At 26.3% G+C, this 19,776-nt stretch overlaps 1 protein-coding gene across 3 annotated transcripts in view; it reads right to left on the bottom strand.

The window, feature by feature from the left end:
- Positions 1-913: 913 nt before the first annotated feature.
- The window catches only part of LOC141532605 (transmembrane and immunoglobulin domain-containing protein 1-like), a 79,248-nt gene continuing 60,385 nt past the window's right edge, over positions 914-19,776 (bottom strand). For all 3 annotated transcript variants that reach the window (XM_074251035.1, XM_074251034.1, XM_074251033.1), the window contains exons 5-7: positions 17,960-18,071; positions 13,946-14,124; positions 914-6,975 (exon numbers count right to left, since the gene is read on the bottom strand). In XM_074251035.1, coding sequence (XP_074107136.1) covers positions 6,866-6,975; positions 13,946-14,124; positions 17,960-18,071 — 401 coding nt within the window. In that variant the 3' untranslated portion in view covers positions 914-6,865. The remainder of the gene's footprint in view (positions 6,976-13,945; positions 14,125-17,959; positions 18,072-19,776) is intronic.

Genomic DNA, 19,776 nt, shown 5'->3' with positions numbered 1-19,776 from the left:
AACTTCTGTTATATCTATCCCTGCAACCGTGACAGGATATGTCATTTAAGTATCAATAAAATGTGTCTCTTAAATGAAAAAAAAAAATATCTCAGCTAATTATTACTGACAATATTGTTGGCCTTAAAAATGACTACAATCATTAATTTTAAGAGTAATTTTTTCAATGCGAATATTTAAAATTACTATAAAACCTGAGAGTAAATACCACGAACTTTTCAGACTTTTATTTTAAAAAATAATACTCATAAATTTATATTTTTTATTCAAATATCGGGTTCCAAAAAATAGAATGTAATTTATTTAATATATTTCATAATAAAATAAACGATATTTATCTATATTACTTAAAAAAACTTTTTCTCAACTAAAAATCCTCCAATACACTGACTTCATTAAAATAATTATGTTGTATGGAATAAAATATATAATATTTTTAATTAAGTTTGATGGTACTCATCTCAATGAGATCAAAGAAAGTAAATGAATTGATAAAAAATTTAATGGAAAAGGAAATAATAAAATACAAATATATCTTTCACAAATAATCCATTCCTTTACTATATTTACCGAGTTTGCAATAATACAACTAGGTTCAACAAAATAAATATAACCAATAAATTAATATCTTCATTATATACACCGTAGTTTCAATTATATAATATAATATAATATAATATAACATCATTAAATAATATTTATATTTTATAATATAATATAACTACCAGCTTTTTAGCTTCTTATATTTGACTAACGCGCACTTACTTATCATTAGTGTATTAATAATCATAATAATACTTATATACTACCAGTCGCATTCTCATTATCTTAATTATTATATTTAAATAGAGTATTTATATATATGTATATTTCTGTCGATGATTTTTTTACATATAAATGAATCGATTTATGATTTAATAATGTACATCGTTTTTTTTTTTTTTTTTTTTTTTCTTCAAAGCATCGCAACCGCTCAACTGCCGTCGCATTAATAATCAACGGCATTCATAATTACTTTTTTTTTATATTATAAAAATGTAAGCACTCACACTCCGGCGAAAAAAATAGTTGTGTAAATTTGACAGAAAATTTTTCGAGAATAACGCAGTACTAATCCTAATTTCAGTTATGGACTTTTTCCAAATCGGGTTCATTGCAATTTCATTCAATTGTTGGAGACTTAATCGAATTTATGTTAATTGCACCTGATACTTTACTATTCAGTCAATTTATCGACCATTTTACATTAATTTCATCAAAATTTCAAGATTTCGCCTGGAACAATTTTTATTTATTAATAAAAATCCGACGGTTAATCTTCAAAGCTTTGGCTGTGCTGCTTGAATTTGAAAATTTAATTGATCAAGAAATTTATTTATCACAAATCGCGAGAACAGGACGTGGGATTTAAATGTAAAAAATAAATGCATCTCATTACTTCTTTAGCGTAGTAGAAATGTTAAAGTTATAAATAAATCAAATTTCCCGACAAAATTTATTTGAATAACAAAAATAAATTAACAACCAATGCCAATACTTTAAATTAACGGAAATATATTAAATTATTCATAAACTCAAATGGAAAGGTCAAATCAATGGTTAATGAAAACGCTAATGTCATGTTATCAATAATTTATCATGTTCAAGTACATGTTTAAGTACATAGTCAATAATACCTTGTTTTTATACAGACCATGTCGTTCTGTTCTACTTAAATGAAAGTTATTACGTAAGTTACATCTTACAATGTGTGTTGCCAAGGAATGAATCACCATCAAACAATCCTGGATATTAAAATAGGTTAATAATTGTAATTTTATTACAAAGAGATTTTATTGGAAAATATCTTTGACATAATTTATAATTTATTCATTAGCATATTGATTTTTTAATAATTGTTTTAATCCGAATAGCACGTGATGTCAATTCAGTATTAAACTTTGCAAGCATGGAAATTTTAAAAATCAATTGGTTGACCTGATTCCTTTTTATTGACATGGTTTTGATGAGAAAAACTGTATAGAAGATCGTTATCGAAATTCGTTTAACAAAAATTAACTGTCAATTTAAAAAAACTCTTGTCCAATCGATTAATTAATTTATCTGATATTCATCCAAAATCACATGTGTAGTCTTTACAAATATTTAATCGATTAAATTCATTTTTTATTAACGATAAAAGTATATGTGTAATGTTAAAAATGCGTTTTTATTAATTGAATATGTATTTTAACAAATTTCTAGCTACAAAATTTAATAGATTTTTTTTTAGAAAAATTTTTGCAATTGCTGGGCCTCGAACCTAAGACCGTCTAGTCTTCAATTATAAGATCCTTGTCTTACGCTTGAGATCGCTCGGCGATGAGATTAGTCTAAGGGATAGTAAATAAGAGTTTCCTCATTGTTAATTCAAAATTTTTATTAAAATTAACGAGGTTTAGTTTAAAAACGGAATTTTTAAAAAATGAAAAACTTTTCTGTCAAAATAATTATCGTTTTTGTAAATTTAGTAAGAATTTAATATTCAAACTAAATTATAAACAATAAAAATTACACAACCATTATTCCGTCATACATTTTCTCTTCAATCATAAATATTATAATTCGCAATTAACTTTTTATTAAAACAATAAATTTATCAGCTAACTTGAAACAATTGAACTTAAAAAAAAAATTTCAATTTCAATCAAAGACAAACACATATTGATATAAATATTTAAAAAATTACAATATAACAATTAAACGGGGCGTATAGTTCACAGTCGGTTGTTCGTTCACACTTAAATTAGTAGTTAATAAGCATACACTTATTTAGTAGAAAATAAACATTACCGAGCGCAATATACAATAACGACAGCATCGAGCATTGTTTATTAATTCAAAGGTATTTAAAGTAAATGAAGATTCTGGGTATATATACCAATGCTACAAAGTCTATTTCAGTGACATTACACTCACATACATACTTCAACAGACACATACACACATACATACGTAAATACGTAGATAGCGAGGGACGGGAGAACTCTGACACTATAAAGCTTACATTCGCTCGATTGGCTGAAATGTTTAACCGTCACCGCCAGCCTTACCCTCCACCCTTCTGTACTAACATACCGTTATATTACATCACAACTACCCCTTTAGAGGAAGTTGCTCGAGCTCTACTCGCATCTCTTCTCTTATTCTATTCTGTCTGATTTACGCGTAAAGAAGATAGCAAGAGGAGCATTATATACTCATCAGATCTCGTAATACCTCATCGTGCGATGTTATTTTTAGTACGACCCGTTTTGCGTTGACAAACGCTGCCACATATAATAATGTGTGTGGACAGTAATGAGGCCACGAACATTGGTATTGGTACAGTTATCAATATCATCCTCGTTATTATTATTATTATTATTATTATTATTATTATTGTTAATATTATTATTATTATCATTTATCATCATCCCCGTCGTGTACGAGGTAGAATAGTATTTCCAAGAGAAGCTGTAATCAGACAAACGTGTTCGGTGCATCCTCGGTATTTGTTCATCGTTATTTATTATTTATAATAACAATTAATAGCAAATAAACATAAATCGCATTTGTCTTACGCTACTTTTCCATCCACTCGATCAAGCTCTTACAGATTATTTTTTTTTAGATCCTTATCGAGGTTTTATTTTATGATTTATCGTATACTAATATACCTATTTTTTATCGGTATGGGAAGTTTTTTACACGTTCATTCGCGCATGGAAAAACGAAGCGAAATGGGACACTATTTTTTGCTTTTTTACGAGCGGAACGATTTGCGGTTGGAGTGACGGTTGTTGGTCGATGAATAATAGATATAGGTAGAAGGGCAAAATGTGCAAATTGAGACCAAATTTTAGAGCGTTACTTTTGTGGGAATTTGGTTTTTGTATGGTTTGGAGAAGTTGATGAATTAGCTAAAAATATTTTTATGTGAAAGTAAAGCAAGAGTAAGGAATTTTTTTTTTATTTATGTAAAAATGCAAGACATTTATAAATTAAAACACAAATTCTTTTGCTATTCTCTATTAAAAATTGTAATTGTTTGGAAAAATGTAAAAATTTTGAATATTGTTGTGGATACATGGGTGAAATAAAAATGGAATAATAGAAATATAATTATGAAGAAATGATTTTTGATTTTTAGTTTTTCTTGAAAATTTGTTCATGAAAACTATAGTAGGCTTGTTCAACTCCTCTGAATTTAAGGTAATGAAAATTTCTAACCTCGGCATTTTTTCCCAGCCAATTTTGCCTCTTTATTTTATATTAAACATATCGTACATACCGATTCAATTATATGAAGTATTTGATTAAAGTCAAATAACACAGATTTAAAATATTGAATGACCAAAAACAATAACGAAAGAAGATTGACGGAAATGAGAGGGTGACATATTTACCCCGAGAAAAAAATTTCAAGTTTTTAAAGGCTGTACTTGGGTGGTAAGAATAGTCAATTCAAGTATTTAAAAATTCTCTCTCAAGCTTAAAAGCCATACATTAAATGCTTTTAGTGACTATTTTGTTGGAAATAATCCCACAGAGAGCCAAGGCAAAAACTTCAGACTAATTTCCAAATTTTTGTTTCGACTTGAAGGTTTAAATATTTATCATTTTTTCGGTAACTCTTCATTGTTAATTAAACTATCAAACTATGAGGGAGTTTAAATTTATTCAAAATTTCGATTAACATGAAGCAGATGTACGAATAATCAAATATAAAATTGTTGTGAAATTCATTCTACCGTATTTATTATTCAAGAATTACAAACAAAATTACTTTACATTTGTATTGAAAATCTAATCAATATTGAATTTTATTTCATCAAATAAATTCCTTAGTTTCAATACCAGGTCCCATTTTGCCCCGGTTACCATAGAAATAATAATAAAAAATTTATTCGAAAAATGAAATAATCAAGAATTAATAAAATTAATTATTATTAGGAATTTTTAATTTTAAATTACAATAAATCGTACTGGACATGATAAATTTAATTACCCAAAGCATTCAAATAAACGTTTTAATAAAATATTATAAATTAAGATGTCATTTCAAATTGAGTGAAATTTTCTATTGAATCCACAATTATTATCTACAAATTATCATAATTATTATTAATACAGGTATTATTCATTTGATTTAACATTTAAAAATATATGTCATATATTACAGATTTTTAATTATAATGACGGATATTTTAGTTATAATTTATAATTTTCAATAATAAATTGCTATACATAATCAAAGATATGTTATGTGGTAAGCGCTTGAAGAGTTGAAATCAATGAAATTGTGTTTAATCGGGAAAGGCAGCAAAATGAGCTTTCGAGCTCATTCGTGTCAACAATTTATTTTTTTAATTAATGTATATTGACTAAAAGATAAAACAAAGATTTTCTGGAAGGAAAAATTAATTTTTTCACGAATAAAAGTTATCATCAACTCATCTGAGTAATTTTAAAATTAAACTCTTGTACTTGCGCGAGACACAGATGGTTGCTTAATGAAAATTAAAAAATTTCTTCAATTGATTCAAAATCTTTTATTAACTAAGCCAAAAAAATTTTTCTGTAAAAAAATATAATAATATATCTACAGAAAATAAACGAAAATTTTTTTCGATAAATTATCCGAAATTTCCAACCCAAAAATTTTCAATCAAAAAATTTAAAAAACGAAACAGTTATTTAATAAGTAACTTTTTTTTTTTACTTAATTAAAAAATATAATATAAAAATTTTTTAATTAATCTCTTGACTTTTTTCAGGTCGAAAACTCGATTTAAATTGCATCACAAAATTTAATTACCAATCTTCTCTTAACAGTAATAACTTCAATAATAACTCCGAGGTTCAATTTGCCCTTTACAATTTATCTCGTAATAAATTAAAACCGTCAACAGTGAATAAATCGAATGAGTTAAATTTTTTCAGTTGTTTGATTGATAAATTCTCTTGAAAACGTACGAATAATTTGATACACAAAATTTTATTACACTTATCAGTTTATCAATTATCGCATATAAATGTGATATTTTATTTGCTTAAATTCTATAAAATATATTCATGTTTTATAAATATTATATATAGCAATAGTTCACATTACATTCACGATTTATTCGTCATTTTATATCTACAGAAAATTAATATTAATGTATATTAATTATTATTATTATTAATATTAACCACCGCGTTTTATTTCGGTCTTGCAGATAAACGCGCCGGTAAATATACTTTTTCCACCAATTTATCCTCACCATTTTGGATATAAATACTAATTAACTACGTGGAAATAAAATATTTGCAAGTAACCGATAGTCATTATATCGGAATCGAATTTAGTTTGATATAATATAATTAAATATTATAATACAAATGACATAGATAAATCCATGCGAGAGTATCAGCGGGCTGATTAGATTGGATAAATCGATGCTGGATGATGGATAATTTTACACTATTATACAATATTAATTAGATAATAACTCACAAACACTCGTGTCGTTAGCGACAAGTCAAAGTCAATCAGGTAAGGAGTATATATAATTATTTTATTTATATTTATATTTATATATAATTTATCTTGTATACGTACAACAATGCCTCGCACTCTGTTTAAAATATAAAACCGGCGATTATAGTACTTTTATTTGGTATTTAACTTAATATTCGCCGGAAGAGGGGCCACCTAAAATTATCATCGCAACGCACTTCATTATTAATATGCACCACAATTTTTAACTAAATATCTCTTTAAAAGTTGTTGCAGTTTGTAATTTTAATAATTATTGTAGTCGTAGTAATAATAGTTATTATTATCGTTATCACTAATCAGTCATCTTACAAAGGAGCCAGCGTAAAGAAAAAGAAGTAGCAGGGCTAGAGTGCAAGTTGCCGCACCACTGTTGCTCGAGTTCCCGTGCTGCATTGCCGCTGGATGCTCTCCTGGAACAATAATTTTTTTTTTTTTTTTTTTTTAATTGTATCAGTAATTCGTAATGCTGTTATATTGGTTAATTCTAAAAATATGATAATCTTAAATTAGAATATAAAGTAAAAACTAATCGAAATTATTTAAAATTTTTTTTCCAAAGATTTAAGGAGGCCTTCCCGTCTAGAGGCCCGAATTTGGAGCAGTCGATAAAAAAAAAGTATTTGATATTTTTTGATCATTTGTTTATTCATATTCATGAATATAACTAAACTCTGCAACGAGTTTACAAAATTAATTTGAAAAAAAAAAAAAAAAAAAAAAAATTATCGAGTTATGCGTCTTTAAAGTAAAGGGAAAAAAAGGCCAATAAAAAATAAAAATTTGAAATTCTTAATAATTTTAAAGAATTTGACAAAGTTAAAAAATGAGTAAAAAATTGATTTTTTTTTAATTGCCGTCATTTTATGAAAAAAATTTTTTTTTTCAGTTTTGTTGGTTCATGAGATAGCAACATTTGTACTAATCAAGAATCTATCATGGTTTTATTTTTCAGATGACCACAAGGGCAAAAATCATGGCGACGAGGACCTGGTCTTCCCCCCCCCTCTACTTTAAGAACGCATAACTCGATAAAAAAATTTTTTTTTTTTTTTAATTCAATTTTTGTGTAATTTGTGCCTCTAGATTAGAAGACCCCCTTAAGTTCAATCGTTGATAACAATTATTTTAATTTTTAATTTAATATAATAAATTATGTATAAATGGAATAAAAATTTTATTAATGATTTTAATAATAACTATAACGTAATTTATGGGAGCATTCAAAAAGAACATAAATTGAAAACAACAAAAAATAGAATGTTATATAATATAAAATTCACGATTGAGTTAAAGTTATTTAGTAAGGAAATATCGAAAAAAGGTTACTCATTTCTTTTTAGTAAAAATTAAGGTACGTGCAATTTAAATTTCTAATACAGTAACAAGAAAAATTAGTTTTAAAAGTGATTAATAGAGAAAAAAGATTTTCACGAGTTTGCAAGAATCCAAAAAAAAAAAATCTGGGAAACGGTTGACCCTGCGAGCCATCCCTGGAACTTCCCACTATGTACGAGTTCACAACGCTCGACAAATTATCTATTCCGAAGTTTTGAGCTCTTCAAGCTCGAAAATTTAGTAGTTGTTAAAAACATACTTTTCTTAAAAGTTTTAATTGCAATATCTTTTGATCGAATCAATCGTTTTTGATGAGGCTTGCAGCATTCAACGCAATTTTTCGAGCACAAAAAGATTATCTAATATTTAACAAACGATTCGATTTAAAATTGTGTTAAAAAAAAACCTGTGTTCGGAATTTTTTTAAATTAAATATCTTACGAACGAATTGATCGACTTTAACAAGATTGGTGGCGTTCGATGCAGTTTTTCTGAGGACTAATTATTATTTTAAAACAATCAAAAACGAATAGAAATTTTGAAGGAATTTGAAAAAAAAAAACATCTTGAATGAATTGGTTTTGAATTTTTAAATAACATTCGAAGTCATTTTTTTAGATTACGGAATTAATCGATACAGCAGTCCAAAAGTTATTTCGAAAAAAATATGCCTTTACCAATTTCTTCGGTTTATTTGGAATTTCTCAAAATCTATCGCACTGAATTGGTTCAAACTTACACGCAAGTCTGTTTCACTGAATTCTTTCGAAAACCACAAAGTTCGTTTAAGTCGGTTAAGTCATTCAAAAGTTATGAGAGGTTTACGTATATATATATATATATATATATACATGACTGCCGTCATCACACAGTAAGAAATTTTGCGTCATTGCGTCAAAAAATTTTTATGTTAAATATTTATCACTTTTGTGTTGATTTAACAGAAGAAATATTAAATTTATACATAAAAGTGTTGAATATTTAACACTAAGTTTTTTGATGCAATAACGCAAAATTTTTCACTGTGCATGGGAATAATTGAAATAGCTTCTTAGGACCTTAAAATATAAAGATCTGATGAGAATTCAATTTTCGAGAATCGTGGTAAAATCAATAACTTCTCGATTTTCGAAAAATGTTGATTTTCTTAGCGGAAAGTTAAAAAAATAGAAATTATTATAAACTCATGATTAATTCGGGAATTAAAATTTGTGGGATAGTCAAAAATTTGAAGAAAAAACTTCACGAGAAGAATTTTTGAACCATAAAAATCATTTTGAGAAATTTTATCGTCTTGATTTAATTGTCTTAAGTAGAAAAATTTTTGAATTTAGAAATGTTTATTAATTTAAGTGAATTTAACTTCAAGAAATTTTTAACTTGATTCAAAACAATAAAACTCTTCAAAATAATTACATTGGTTTAAAATTTTATTCCTCAAATGCAATTACTTTTTTTTTTATCAATATGTATGCCAAAGGAATTTGGTTTTAAAATGATTCGAGTTTCACAATTTGAGACTTTTTTATTTATTTATTTTTGAGTCATTGAAAAAACGTCTTGTAATAAATGCAATGCCAAGAAGTAACTACGATTGAATTTATATATTTAAGGATTGAAAACTACATCATTGACAACAATTGACCCAGCTGTTCTTTCACGTAATTTGAAGTCTCTTTGAATTAATATGAATGAAATAAATTTATTCAAATTGGATGCAGTGGGTTTTTCGTTGATTCTGTGTAAAGTCGTTTACATAGAACTCGGATGTTTATCAATCGTTTGTAATAGTTTATAAAATAATTTGTATGCAACAAAATGATAAAATAACAAGTTCCGTAGTAATGTTTATTATGTAGTTACAAATACAAATTACAGATGGTAATTTTTTAAATTTGATGAATTTATCAAGTTTGCATCAGTGATTGTATCAAGCTATATTTGTGACGCTGAAATTATTATTATTAGTTATTTCGATTTTCATTGTTAATATTTTTACTGAGTATTTGCATAATGAACTATTAATTGAGACGATTTTTCCATTGTTGGGTTACAAATATGGTCGGTGAACATTTGGTACTTTAAAACAAAAAGTAAATGTTTTCATTAAATACCGAAAAATAAAGAGTTGTGATCATTATTGTATTGTGATGAAATTAAAATATACTCATAGGATAGTTGAATTATTATTTAACTGCTTCAAGTTATGTTTACCCGATTTTATTAGTAATTAAATAGTATTATTGAAATTTTTCAGTTGTTTAATATCCATTTGTTCATTATATCGGAGAAAGTCTGAAAATTTTGCGGTTTTACTTTCAGGTTGTAGTGTAATTTAAATTCCTGCATTGAAGAAATTATTTTTAAAATCAATGGTTGTAGTTATTTTTAAGGCCAACAATACTGTCAGGAATTATTAGCTGAGATATTTTTTTTTTTTTTTTTTTCATTTAAGAGACGCATTTTATTGATACTTAAATGACATATCCTGTCACGGTTGCGGGGATAGATATAACAGAAGTTGACAGTTGTCAGCGAAACCTCGACCGAGTTATTTCAAAAGAAAAAATAAAATTAATAACTATAATTTACGAGTGTAGTCACCGGCACGGATAAACAAAAAATAGAATGAGTTTAATAACGAGTTTTAAAATAAAGTCATTTAAATCAATTGAGCTTTTGGTATATTTTTTGTAACACGAACGGGACAACTGACAAAATAGTAACGTATGCAATGCACAAGTGAGTCTAAGAAGAAGTTAAATGTTTTTAAAATATCGTAGATTGGTTAATAATTAAATTAATCAAAATAGTGACAATGCCGAGAGATCCGTCAAGAGATAAATTCGCACTGTTTCTTTTGTTCTATTTACTTTTATGTTCCCCAGTCTCTCAGATGTCTAATTAAATCTATAGCCTGAGTAATTTCTGACCGAGTACTAGCTTAATTATGAACAGGACAACTGGCAAAATAGTAACGTATATAATGCACAAGTAAACCTAAGAAGAAGTTAAATCTTTTTTAAATTTCAGAGATCGATTAATAATTGAATTTATCTCAATGGTGACACAAATTTAAATGGCAAAAAAAATTGAAACCTGTTTTTTTAATTTATTTATCGATTAAATAAAAATATTATAAAAATCAGTTATACGTGACCTCATATTATACGCTACAGAACAAAGTTTTGAATTTTTACGCTAACCAAATTGGATCAAATACTTCTTAGCCTTTAAAAAGGACCATCTCCGAGGTTGTAACCTCAGGCGCTTTTTACCGAGCTCTCAATTTTTCGTGTATGGATAAAATATAAAAGATTTCTTTGTTTTTTTTTTAGGTACAATTACGTATAAATAAAAAGATTGCTTGTATCACAATATATACATTATTTTTATTTTTCACAATATTGTTTATCATGTATAACCATCAGATGACAACAAGGACGACGATGTTCGCTTTATAAACGTGACATGAAAACGGATGATATATAAAATACTAGACAAAGCTTCTGATCGCTTTCTTTAAAAGTTTCCATCATGTCTAGTATACACACCCCGATAAAATATTAAAAACAATAATATTTTATGGATGTTCTCTTGCTTTTAAAATGTGAGGACGTAAATGGCTTTGTTTTATAGTTCGAATGCACAATACAAATAATAAATGAAAATATTGAAGCATCGATGCTTCAACTCCATTAATTTAAGTTCATAGGGCATGTTATAATTACTGTTATTCTAATTTCTTTTTAATATTTTATTTATTTTAGCGGAAATAAATACACAGTAGTATTTTTTCAAAGCACTCGATCAACAATATGGTATTTTTCTTTTTATGTTTTGTTAATCTGAATATTTTATTTTACGTTGCTGTTAATATTATATTGTAGATTTTTTAGTTGGAAAGATGAATTTGAAAAATAAATGCAACTAAAAGGTGATTTAATATTTTACTGACGGTTTTTAAAGGGTCGAAAATATTTAATCCAACCGGGATGTAGCTTTATTTTAAGACATTTTTATTGTATGAATTGAAATTCTTTATTGGCTACGTTTTTAGTTAAAATTTTAAGTAATTTTGTTTGTAATTCTTGAATAATAAATACGGTAGAATGAATTTCACAACAATTTTATATTTGATTATTCGTACATCTGCTTCACGTTAATCGAAATTTTGAATAAATTTAAACTCCCTCATAGTTTGATAGTTTAATTAACAATGAAGAGTTACCGGAAAAATGATAAATATTTAAACCTTCAAGTCGAAACAAAAATTTGGAAATTAGTCTGAAGTTTTTGCCTTGGCTCTCTGCGGGATTATTTCCGACAAAATAGTCGCTAAAAGCATTCAATGTATGGCTTTTAAGCTTGAGAGAGAATTTTTAAATACTTGAATTGACTATTCTTACCACCCAAGTACAGCGTTTAAAAACTTTAAATTTTTTTCTCGGGGTAAATATGTCACCCTCTCATTTCCGTCAATCTTCTTTCGTTATTGTTTTTGGTCATTCAATATTTTAAATCTGTGTTATTTGACTTTAATCAAATACTTCAAATAATGGAATCGGTATGTACGATATGTTTAATATAAAACAAAGAGGCAAAATTGGCTGGGAAAAAATGCCGAGGTTAGAATTTTTCATAAACTAAAATTCAGAGCACCGAAAAAAGTAAAGTGTAATAAATAACAGTCGATTTTCAATATTACTATGTAATATTCATCATTTAAATGCTATAATTTATTCTTTACATGGGAGAAAATACTATTTCAAACAGTAATATTCGCTATGTGAATGTCAAAAATGTCAAAGTACAATAATTAAGAATTTCGACTTTGATATTTATTATTTCGAACCTAAAAATGATCGCATGATATGAAAAAAGTATAAAGTTACTAAATTTCTAACACAAGTAACGTCAATATTTACAAAGTAAAATGGTAAATTTTAAATGCAACGCTAAAAATAAAATTATTGACTTCCTTGGACTGGTAAAAGATATATTTTAAGAGTAGAATTTTTACTGTTTCAAATTTTAAATTCTCCTATAGTGAGATCCCCTTCTCCTCATAGTATGGATTATATATTGAAACGGCAATTTTTACTGTTGGAAACTAATTTTTTAAGATAAGAGCGTCGTTATTTACTATAGTGACATTTACTGATCACTTATTTTCGATATTAAATTATAAATTGCGGCTTTTACATTTTCTACATTAAGTTCTGTAATATTTATATTTTTACCATCCCGATGTCCGCTTTACTGTTTGAAACTATAAAAATTAATCGAAATCCGAGTGAATTTTACAGTTTACTTTTTTCCGTGAGGAGTTGAACAATCCTATTATAGTTTTCACAAACAAACCGTATGAGCGAATTCGTTCACCATAATTTTTCAAGAAAAACTAAGAATCAAAAATCATTTTTCCATAATGCCATTTTTATTTTACCTATTTATCCAGGACAATGTTTAAAAATTTTACGTTTTGATAAACAATCACAATTTTTAATAGAAAATAACTTTCCAAGTTTTCTTACATTCTTCACAAACCAATTAAAATTTTTATTTTTGGATGTCTTGCATTTTTACGAAAATTAAAAAATAAATTTCTCACTTTTACTTCACTTATAAATTTTTTATTTAGTTTATTTATTTAAAATAAAATAAACTTATAAATGATCTTATTAGTTTAATAAAAAAAATAAATAATGGTTGATTTTTATTTATTGAAATAGATAAAATCTGCGGTTCCGCGTAAGATGAAGAGTAATGATTTAAAAACCGGTTAGACAGTATAATAAAACAGAAGGCAAACTTTGATAATTACAATATCAGACAGGTATTAGTCGTAGTTTATTGGGTTAGTTATGTCGAGGTACCGAAACAAACGATAAATTACATGAGGAACATAATTAAATGGAGAAAAGGGAAAAGATGAGGTTGAGGATGAGAGAGGGTTGCGCAAAAGAATCTAATGAAAATCAACGACTCGTCGAGAGTCGAGAAATCGAGAGATGAAAATGAATAGCTTGGGAATTCACCTACCATTAAGTACGTGTACTAGGACACTGGCTGACTCTGCTGTAGACGGAGCGCAGGTGTAATTGCCGGAATCTGTTGGGAGTGCCCGAGAAATCAACAGACGCGATGTCCTGGTCTGTTTCTCCGTCACGACACTGATTCCTCCTCGTTGGCTGTAGTTTATCACATGCTCACCTCTGTACCTTTAATTCACAAAGTGATACTTGTTTTCAAATTATATAACATTTGGCTCCGTTTTGAAGCACCAACGCGAGAAAAACAACGTTTTCTTCTGGAAATAAATTGCCAAGTGTCATGTAATGTACTGAGAAAGGACATATTACTTTTTCTGGCAATAAATTTTATCAAGTGCTTAGAAATTATTTAATGTTGAATTTGCAATAAAGTCATCTTTTCATACAATATTACCATTACTTTTTTAACCAAAGGAAAAAATAACTTTAGTAAGTTACTATGATTAAATGCTACTTTAGCTTGTCTAATTTGGTTATTGCTAGAATCCTGGAAATTTATAATATAATGCAAAAAATTTTACAGTTTGATGTGAAAAAAAAAATAATTATTTTCTATATTATGTAAAGTTAATTGAAACAAAATCATGGATGTATAAATTGCGGAATACATGAGATGAAAATATATTTACGGTTGTAAATAACTCACCATTTTTTATTAATACATTTACACTCCCACTAGTTATCGGATTGTGAAAATTTGTTGATTTCTATTAATTATTTTATGTGTTTGCTTTCAATTTAAAGCACCGGCAGTGATTGTTAAATTTTCATTTATAGAAGAATTTCTGCTCTAATTAAATTTTTTAATAAAATATTTTCAACGCATCGAAAATATAATTATAGCCAATATTTATATATTATATTTAATTTGAGACCCGATTGTTAGTTCAATAAATGAGTAATCCTTTAAACTTTGAATATATGTTGAAAATGATAAGATATTACAAAATCAATATCAGCGTTTTTATTATCCATTGATTTGAGCTTTCCATTTGAGTTTATAAATAATTTAATATATTTCTGTTAATTTAAAGTACTGGCGTTGGTTGTTAATTTATTTTTGTTATTCGAATAAATTTTGTCGGGAAATTTGATTTATTTATAACTTTAACATTTCTACTACGCTAAAAAAGTAATGAGATGCATTTATTTTTTACATTTAAACCCCACGTCCTGTTCTCGCGATTTGTGATAAATAAATTTCTTGATCAATTAAATTTTCAAATTCAAGCAGTACAGCCAAAGCTTTGAAGATTAACCGTCGGATTTTTATTAATAAATAAAAATTGTTCCAGGCGAAATCTTGAAATTTTGATAAAATTAATGTAAAATGGTCGATAAATTGACTGAATAGTAAAGTATCATGTGCAATTAACATAAATTCGATTAAGTCTCCAACAACTGAATGAAATTGCAATGAACCCGATTTGGAAAAAGTCCATAACTGAATTTAGGATTAGTACTGCGTTAATCTCGAAAAATTTTCTGTCAAATTTACACAACTATTTTTTTCGCCGGAGTGTGAGTGCTTACATTTTTATAATATAAAAAAAAAGCAATTATGAATGCCGTTGATTATTAATGCGACGGCAGTTGAGCGGTTGCGATGCTTTGAAGAAAAAAAAAAAAAAAACAATGTACATTATGAAATCATAAATCGATTCATTTATATGTAAAAAAATCATCGACAGAAATATATATACATATAAATACTCTATTTAAATATAATAATTAAGATAATGAGAATGCGGCTGGTAGTATATAAGTATTATTATGATTATTAATACACTAATGATAAGTAAGTGCGCGTTAGTCAAACAGAGAATACAATGTTGGTAAATGACTCGATATTTACATTAAAACGAAATTGAAGTTTATTTTGTTCCCTGGAGAATTGTAATATTTGACAAATGTAAGCATTAAGTAGCTGTTTTAAGTCTCGTATTTTCCTTTTCACTAATATGCACATATATAATATAATATCAATAGTCACTATACGAAACCAACGTTCTTACTCTATAATTGCTCCGTATAAGTTATTTTATATTTATATTGACGTTATTTAAAGTTTTCATACCAGCGATATTAAATACTGTGATATAATATTTATTAATTAAATTAAATTGATTCAGTACCAGTAATAACCATCTTGAATACTGGCAATTAATATTATAATTATTTAAGGTAACTCTATACATTTGCTATCAAATAAAACAAGACAGGTTAAAAAATATTTTTTTTTTGCAATTAAACTCCTTCAAATTAAAATAGACAAACATTTAGATAAGAAGAAACTTTTCTCATCTAATTAATGTCACTTTAAACCCAATATTTCATAGTATAGATTATTAATTTCATAATTATCGAGTTATTGACAAAAAATTAATATAAATTGAAACTTACGCTGGAGTAATTCGATCTCAGTATGGATAACTTTTCACCTTTTGGTCCGACAGTTTCATTTATAATAAAATACTAATCCATGCAACATCACTGTCGAGAAAGGTTAACTTCGCTTGACCTGAGCTGTCAATAGCCCAATACTTGGTACTGATATCTACTAAATATTTATGTCGGGACTTACAAAGGTAGGTTTAACAAAAAATATTCAAGGAAATTTATGCAATTTTTCTGAGCTAACTTTTTTTTATACAAAAAATATATTAAAAGTGTAGAAAGTTACTTAAATCGTGATCCTGTACCAGAGAATAATTTACAATTACAGAGTATCTACTTCGCTCTAAAGTTAAAACTTCTATCGAGTTTTATAAAAAACAAACTCGAAACAAAACAAATTCTGATTATTTTTACAAGATTGTATATTGTATAGATAAAAATGATACCCAAGAGTCTTACACAATCATGTTGTTGTGAAATCTTATCAGCGAGAAATTTAAAATCAAATTTTTGTAAATATGATTTCAGCATCGACATTCCACAGTTGTGAATATTTTAAATTCCAACTTTAATTTAAGATTCTATCTAAAAGACGAGAAATTTGATACAATTGATTCAATTTTTTACAAAAAAGGTTCTTAAAATTTTTTTAGAATCTTCAGTATTTTTTATATTATTTGGAATTCTAATTTTTTTTTAATTTTCTTAAAAAAATTTTTTTTTTTTCATTTTGGAGTATAAATTTCGACTGAAAAATAAGACATATGATGAAATTCACAAAACCTTTTTAAAGAAAATTTCACTGCCGACAAAAAAAGTTCTAAATAATTTTTCTGCATTTTCAATATTGTTTTCATTATTTACTAGAAACCTTGCAGTCACTATGTGACTGCCGTGACTTGTAAACTATAAATAAATAAAATTTTGCTTCATTAAATAATGACTTTTGTTAAATTGCACTGTACTTTTTTAAATATCGACGTTTTTTAAGATATAAGCTCATCCCGATGTTACACTCATCAAGAGTTTTCATTTGAGTACCCACATGCATTTTTGATATATTTTTCATACATACATATATATATAATAAATATAAATATATGAAAAATTGATGTGGGTACTTAAATAAAAGCTCTCGATGAGTGTAGCATCGGAATAAGCTTATATCTTTAAAAATGTCAATAGTTCACGAGATACAAGGTTTGACAATTTTTTAAATTATAAATTAAAATTTTATCATAATTTTATTTCGGCCAACAATTGCATGTGCTCTGAGACCCTTCTTACTTTTCTTCCCTAGGGGTGTAATATACTATTATTTTCACTTTAAAATTCAAATTTCAACTGATTGATAGTAGACACGAAAAAGTTGATAAAAACTTTTATCATAAATTCAATATTTGACTCATAATTTTTATTTTAAATTCGTATAGTATCTATTTCTATTTATTGCAATTTCATTCATTAAAAATTGTTCAATTAAAATCACAAATGACACTGTTGTCTTAACGATTCAACATGACATACGACACTGTAATACAGGAGGCACGATAATAAAGTGAATAAATAAAAATAAACAATAAGTATAAAAAAGTAAAAAAGTTACCAGTAGATGAAAGACGGCGGTTCAGGTGTCTGTAGTACGATGCAAGTAAGATTTATATCACTTCCACTCTTGATATATAGTTCCGAATTTCCAGCTATTTTTGCTTTTGACACTGCAAAAACATAAAAGTTTGAAATATGTTATTGCTACATTCAAAAAAATTTTAGTTATAGTTTTCTAATTGTTTTTTTTTTTTTTTTTTTTTTTTTAAGTTTCCAATCAACTTGACAGGCGCGTTTTATTTATTTAGAGAACACTGATACGGGGTCTTTGCTTTTACTATATCAAAGACCAGTTTAAGCTTTACTCCCCACAAAGCCGTGCAAAACTTCATAAACGCAACAACTTTGAAATTACACCACCAATAACCTTTTTTTTTCTTGTAACATATTCGTTTGTAAGTACAAAAACATTTTTTGAAAATTGCGACTTGAAACAATTTCGTAAATATATAATTGATTATAATAAAAAAAGTTGGAACTGCACATTTTTTCTAGTAGCTTGTTTCAGTCAAAGTATCGTTTGAAAATATTTAATAAACATTCCTATATACTTCAATAAACATAGAGTGCACTGAATACCCTATATCAAATTTAATAAATCTCTTTTCTCTTATGGAATTTATGTTTGTAGATTGCACGGAACTTTGATTAAATTAAATCTTGCTGTAGAGAACAGAATATTTTTCTCTCTACAATAATTTTAAATCGTTTTTTTTTTCTTTTTTTTTAATACTAACAGTCTATTTGAAGTTCATAAAATTTCGTAAAGATTTTTTAGATTTATTTTTTCTGCAGCTGCTATATATAATGAAACTATAATAAAATATTTAAAAAATTGAAAAATAATTTATGAATCAAAAAACTGATTAGTGATTTATTTAAAATAATTCTTGATGAAAAATTTCGTGTGACTATTGATTGAAAAAGGAAAAATAACTCAAATAATAAAATATCAATTTTATCAATAGTTATAATCAGTCCGATTAAAAAGCTTGTAAAAATTTTTTTTGTTCAACCAATTGAATTTTTCGAAAAATATTATTCCACGACCATTCGAACAAATAGGATATTTAATGACATGCAATTATTTTTCATGAATTTTATATGACAATTTAAATTTAACGATTAAACCGCCGTGATTGTTAATTCGAGTGTTCTTTTGAAGTCATTATACGACTTGAAAAAATTAGTGCTGTACAAAATTTACCGATGAGATTTAGGAGAAGTGTATCAGAATAAATAATAGTTTAAAAAAACTAAAAAACACGCTTTTTATAGAAAACCAAACTAAAAAATCTAAAATGAATTTTAGTAATCTTAAATTAAGAATAGTGTAAAAAAATGAAATAAATATAAATTAAGTGTAAATAAGAAAAAATTGTTTCATTGTAAAAAAAGCATGAGATGCATTGTGTCAATAGTAGTAAATATTTCATTAACAAATATGGGGAGAAGGATGATCATTTTGATAATATCTTAAAAAGCACTCCACACTTTTTTTTTTAAAATAAAACATTTTTTCTTACTTACACTATTATTAATTTATATTTATTAAAATTATTTATACTATTCTTAATTTAAATTTATTTTCTATTTTTTAGTTTGGTTTTCTATAAAGAGAATTTTTTTAGTTTTTTAAAATTATTATTTATTTTTTACTTTTTAGTTTGTTTTTTGTAGAAGTTTGTTTTTTTATTTTTTTAATATTATTATTTGTTTTGTTGAATTAAAATTCTCTTTGATATTCGAAAATTTGTTAATATTAGATAAATCGGCTAAAGATAATGGTTGAAAATAAAAATTTTCTACCTTATC

This window comes from Cotesia typhae, unplaced genomic scaffold, assembly GCF_013202065.1.
Source record: "Cotesia typhae breed Kobodo isofemale line unplaced genomic scaffold, CoteBio_Ctyphae contig_65, whole genome shotgun sequence".
NCBI classification, from domain to species: domain Eukaryota; kingdom Metazoa; phylum Arthropoda; class Insecta; order Hymenoptera; family Braconidae; genus Cotesia; species Cotesia typhae.
Note: the sequence above shows the minus strand (reverse complement) of the source record. Positions and strands in the feature narration are given on the sequence as shown.